Source organism: Pezoporus wallicus, unplaced genomic scaffold (assembly GCF_028554395.1).
Source record: "Pezoporus wallicus isolate ANWC-B61680 ecotype Strahan unplaced genomic scaffold, APGP_CSIRO_Pwel_v1 scaffold_8769, whole genome shotgun sequence".
Taxonomy (NCBI): domain Eukaryota; kingdom Metazoa; phylum Chordata; class Aves; order Psittaciformes; family Psittacidae; genus Pezoporus; species Pezoporus wallicus.
The window spans coordinates 1-5512 of record NW_026642673.1 but is presented as its reverse complement, the minus strand read 5'-3'; the positions used below and the strand labels follow the sequence as shown (position 1 = coordinate 5512).

At 57.0% G+C, this 5512-nt stretch overlaps 1 protein-coding gene across 1 annotated transcript; it reads right to left on the bottom strand.

Moving 5' to 3' along the window:
* Window positions 1–5506, bottom strand: PAFAH1B2 (platelet activating factor acetylhydrolase 1b catalytic subunit 2). The gene is made up of 6 exons (XM_057432002.1): window positions 5418–5506; window positions 4820–4907; window positions 4338–4427; window positions 3610–3726; window positions 2916–3038; window positions 1–2470 (listed from the first exon to the last, which is right to left on the bottom strand). The coding sequence occupies exons 1-6, from the start codon at window positions 5444–5446 to the stop codon at window positions 2192–2194; spliced, it is 726 nt and encodes a 241-aa protein (XP_057287985.1). The 5' UTR covers window positions 5447–5506; the 3' UTR covers window positions 1–2191.
* Window positions 5507–5512: the final 6 nt, after the last annotated feature.

The window sequence follows — 5512 nt, the reverse complement described above, 5'->3', positions numbered from 1 at the left end:
TGGGGTGAAACACTGACATTTATATCGCGATATGCACTAACAGTGAGCTCTACCAGCCGATGCATTTTGCCAAAGCAGAATCACAACTGTTTTGTCCCGGGGAAGGCTCAGGGTGGCGAGAGGAGAGGGCAGCACCTCCGGGCATGGGCTTTCCTCCTCGTAGGTCCCATCCTGTGGTCATCCTCCCGTCCCCTGGTAAGTTACAAGAGGCTCTTTCTGTCATTTCACTTCCTTTGTTTTATGTCCCTGCTGCAATGAACATGACACAGACGATGCTCAGCCCCTAAGGAGGAACCTTCTCTACCCGGCTCAGGAGGAAGTGCTGGGTTTTAGCTCGAGAACCCCTCGCTGCCCTCACATAGAAGCCTGCAGCTGGAGTGGGACAGGTTGGGACTGGGCAGCGACAAGCAGAGCTCTGGAGCGAGCTTCGGGAGCAGCACAGCCCCAGCCTGCCTCGTGGGGCAGGACCGGAATCCCTGCTCCACTGCCGAGCTCCCTACTTCCGATCCTGGCAAGCGGAACATCTTTCCTTCATCTGTGTGTAGATCACATATACTGGAAACAAAACACACACTATGCATGCAATCCAGGCAGGAATCCTGCTATGATCAAATCTACAGGAAGAGGGGAAGGTAGCGGGGACAGTCATGTATTCCTTAACGCGAGGTTATAGACGCAGCAAACACCAGCACCCTCCGCTATGAAGAAGGGCAGACAAACTATGTACAGCACCAACGTGCTTCACTGCAGCAGAGCGCAGCAAGCAACCCGGACACCTCAACACCCCTCGTGCCCGACACGCCGTGGAGTGCCTGATACAAAGCCAGTCGTTCCTCTTGGATTTACCTGCCAGGACCCATGGTGGTGGCTCATGGCCGGACACTGCAGTGTGAGCCATGGCAAGGTGCATGGCACCAGCTCCGGCAGGTAAGCCAAGGAGGAAGTGACTGGGCTGAAAACAAGTTTCCTGGCAAGTGGAGTTATTTATTCACTGAGGGCTCTGCTGTATGGGTCCAAACCAGCTTCCTTCTGAAAAAAAGAGAACCTTTCACTTGTAAGTAAAAGCTGTTTGCATACAACCGTCAGTGACTACTGCAGCCCTCCTAACAAAAACTAAACCCAAATGCTGCCTGGCCTGGACCCCTGCCCCTGTGGCTGCCTCAGCCAGGAGCAAGGAGCAGTGTCCAGGGCAGGAAAACCTGCACCTCTACTTCACTTGTTACTGCAAGAGGCTGTAGTTGCCTGTAGTTGTTTGTACAAGTAAACCAGAAGCGACAAAGAAATGTACACCTTGGAATCTGTAAAGCTTCAGAGTGCTGCAGGCCTTGGGAGAGGGACAGGGCAATGGATTTCCTTTAGAAATAAAGGATGTAACAGTCATACCTTAAAAAAAGAACAAAAAGGAGCAACGCACAGCACTGTGAGAGCCCCGTGGCACAGGCAGCTTGGAGTGAAAGAAACAGCGGCTCTAGAGCAGCGAGGAAGCAACTGCCCAGTGCAGTGTCACTGGGGGATTAGAATCCTAAAGAGCTACTGTGAAAAGCCAGCAACAACATGGGGCAGAGCACAGGGCAGCAGCAGCAGCACCACAGCCACATGGCACAGGGAGGGAAGGAAAAGTGGCCTGGTGGAAACAGCACAAGGGCAAGCGATGGAGTGAGCCGCTTGCTCCTGTGCACTTCCCAGTTCCAGCTTCATGCTGCTTCAGGGAGAAGGAGTGAGAAAGCAACACGTGTCATTAACCCCCAACCAAAAAAAGCTTCCAAAGGTGGGACCGAGTTTGGGAAAATGCATCTGTTCTGGCTTTGCAAGTGGAATGTGATTCTTGGTCAGCGCTAACACAGAGCACGACGCCTACAGCCGGGAGCCGAGCGTGGCCACGGGGGTTCTAGGACAACCACAGAGCAACAAGACATGAGAGGGGCACAGAGTGACAGTCCTGTTCTCCTTGTGAATGAGGAATGGTTTAAAAGTAAAACTCTTCATCAGCTACTTTCCTCCTGCAATAAAAGCAACCCAGCCGGCCCTCATCTGTACAAGACCAGTTAAACATCAGCCTTCCCCCTCAAAACACTAGGTACGGACATCCGGTAACATTCTACAATGGAAAGTGCTTTAAGAAAGAAGGATTCTGTAGTGCCAGTGACAGAACTGATCTGATGGGCTGGGTGATGCTGTCGATGCCGGGAGCTCAGGCCAGGGCAGCCCGTTTCTCCTCGGGGGTCTCCTCCAGCAGCTGCATGATCAGTTCGTGGAGGGGTTTGCAGATCTTTGCGTAGCCCCCTCCCGTGAGGTGCAGGAAATCAAACATGTCGTGGTAGGAGATGGTGCCATCCGAGTGCACGAAGCCGGCGTCCACATCCAGGAGCTGCACGTTGCACAGTTTGGGGAGCGAGGCTTTCAGCAGGTGGTTCACCTTGGCATTCTTCTGCCGCAGCGGGTTTGGCTTCTCTCCACGAGGTAGCAGGCCCTGGCATAGGGAGGAGGCAAAAAAGAGCTTCATAAACCCTGCTGGCATAACACTGCCCGCTTCCCCTTCTGATCCAGGCTGCGACAAGAGGGATCCCTCCCTTCAATCAGGCTCGGTCCATCCAGACCCAATATGAAACACAACTGAGGGAGGCAGGTGAGCCGTGGGCACCCCTTTTCGCTTCACAGGACTTCTTCGACAATGCTTCTAAGCAGGGCAGGAGTACCACTAAGGGGGAGGATTCCACCCATCCCAGAAGGAGGAGTGCTGCACAGCCAAGGGAGCAAAGGGAGCACAGAGCGGGGCAGGTAAACACCCGCTCGTCCCAGCACCGATCACCCATCCCATCCCTCCGAGTATCACAGAGGGAGAGCACAGAGGGCACGTGGCTCCCCTGGGCAGTTTGTTTTCCAGCTCTAGGAGGCATCCCAGCCCAGAGACGTACCAGCACAATGACTTTGGCCTGTGGCTGCTGGGTGTTGATCAGGCGCACGATGGCCTCGATCCCTCCTGCTACTTCTTCTGCTGTGTTTTCGTGGTTATTTGTTCCAACCCAAACAACAATGACCTACAAGGAGAAAAAGCGTTTGCAGCCTGTCCACAGCCACTTGTCTTGGGCTCGTGACCCTGAAAGCCTGAACAAACACCATCTCTGACAGCGAGCGACGCAGAGAGTCAGCCTGGAGCCTGCACCCATGCTGCAAGAGGCCTTCAGCACTCGGGTGTGCCCGCTTCTGAGGAGCTTGCAGTGACTGCAGCTGATCCTCACCACAAGTCCTGGCCATCTCCACTAACTCCTCATCAAATCCTGCCCCATCCTCTTCTAGAGGCTAAGAACACATCTCAGACCTGGGAGGCACAGTGCAATGCCAACCAACACCCAGCTATGGGAAACCATGTTCACCTCTACTAGGAGGTCGCCTCCATTTACTGATGCCATTCAGCAGTGTACACCTCACCTACAGCCCTGCTCCCAAACAGTTCTGGTTTAGCCCAGCACACTGGAACACCTGAGATGTGCTCAGTGCCAATGGCTGCTCAAACAGAAAGCTCTGCTAACAGCTCACTCGGTTCTGCACCCCTCAAGCACTGAAGTCTTGTCTAAGCACAGCGCTCCCGGCTTTGGGTTCTGCGTGTACCTTGGGTTTAATGTTCTCCAGTTCACCGTTCTTCAGTCTCCATAGGACATGGCCTGTGGTGTCTCCACCGATTCCAAAGTTCAGTGCATGAAGGGGTGAGAAGAGCTCCCGCCAGATCTGCAAGCAGAAACCAATTTGTGTTTGCACTGTCCTCGTTGTGAAAGGAATGCACTGCACTGACCAGGGATGGCTCTGAGGAGGAGCCACGAGCCTTCCTCCGGACACTCACTTTCACAAAGGGCTTACTTGGGGTCTGCAGGGGATGGAGGTGCTGCTGTTGAGCACCCAGTCCTGGCACAGAGGAAGGGGAAGCTCTCTCGAGCAGCTCCTCAGAGACACAGAGTGCTGGGTCTGTCATGGAGCTTTAGAAGAAAGCCAGTGTGCCAGCAGCACCGCAAGCACTTGAGGGTTAAATGTGTTCTGGCCATGCAAGGTACAACTACAGAGATCCAATGGTGCCCCTGGGAGTTCGGATCTGAGACTCAAGGAACTAGGAAGGGGCTGTGTGTCCAAGCGGAATCAGTCACTACCAGCTTCAGAGCATGACTGCAAACAGCCTACAGAGGCTTCGTACGAGCAGTGGGAAGGGCAGGGAGCTGGGCAGGATGAATGGGAGAGGACACTCCGTTCACAACGAAGGACCTGTCTGCATCACACAGGATCATCGGTGACCAGCTTAGAGAAACACTGGAATCCGTGCCCCCACATCCCCCTTTCTTTAGCAATACCTCATACTGCTGCAGCAGCTGCACCATGGAGTCCCCCACGAAGAGCACATCGGGCTCCTTGTCTTTGCAGTCCGAGACAAACCTGTTGTGCTGGTGAAAGAGGGCAACAAGGTTAGCTCAGCGGGCTGACGTTCCTCATGGGATTCCCTGCTGCGGGGCAGAGGGGGGCTCCCCAAACCCCCCCAGCACTCTCAGGTGTGAGAAGAGCAGCATCTCTGTGTGCTACCCATATGTAAGCTGTGAGCCTGCCAGGCACCCATCAGACCCCATAACTGCAGATCAGAGACGTCAACGGTCAGGCAGTGCCGTGAGCATCCTCTGGCTGCTTGTCCCTGCTGCACAATGGATGGGTGGTCCAGCCCCTGCCTTGGCTATTTCCAGTCACTCCCTCACACAGATGCCCACTGGGAAGTGCTGCTCTGCACTCCGGATTGAGGACTGAGGGTTCAGTCCCTCCGGGGGCCTCCCCGTCCCGGCCTTACCTGTGACATCCACCGGTCATCCCCCTGAACGTCCTCTGCGGCGTGCGGCACCGCTGCCGGGTTCGAGTCCCCCTGGCTCATCCTGTTCCTGTGGGGAGAACGGGTCAGCCCAGCTGCTCCCAGCACCACGGGGAGGCCTGGCCGGGCGGGTGGGCGGGCTCTTCACCCTCATTGTGGCCATTCCACACCTACCCCTGCACAAAGCCCGTTTATTCTGCACCCAACCCTTGCTGCTGAAGCCACGTCCCGCAATGACGGACAAAGAGCGGCTGATCCGGAGCCCGCTCTGCAGGGCCGATTAACGCGCTCATACCCAGCTTAGAGCCGCTGAGCCCCGCGGAGCAGCCGGATCATCCGCCCCCAGGGCACAGCGCGCCGCAGCGGCGCTGATCCCGAGGGATCACCACCGAGGAGCGCATCCCTCAGCGGGCTGCTGCCTCAGCGAGGCCGGCACGGGGCGAGCGGAGCTCCCCGCCGCCCCACCGGCGCTGACAGCTCCCAGCTGGCCGCGATCACCGCGGGGCCGGGCCCATGGGCACGGCGGCGCCTCCCTCCCGCCCCTCCGCCCCCCGCAGCCCGGCGCGGCCCCGCCACTCACGGCCGCTGCGGCTCGCCCCTCGACTCCATGGCACCTCCCTGCCCTCGGCCCGGGCTGCACCGCGCCTGCGCGCCCGCCGCTTCCGCTTCCGCCGC

What these genes read in the sequence shown, in the direction of transcription:
- PAFAH1B2 (XM_057432002.1), bottom strand. Translation starts at nt 5,446, where the DNA reads ATGGAGTCGAGGGGCGAGCCGCAGCGGCC. An exon ending in AGGGGCGAGCCGCAGCGGCC is followed by an intron (nt 4,908 to 5,417) that starts GTGAGTGGCGGG and finishes TTCTCCCCACAG; the next exon opens with GAACAGGATGAGCCAGGGGG. An exon ending in ATGACCGGTGGATGTCACAG is followed by an intron (nt 4,428 to 4,819) that starts GTAAGGCCGGGA and finishes CTCTTTCACCAG; the next exon opens with CACAACAGGTTTGTCTCGGA.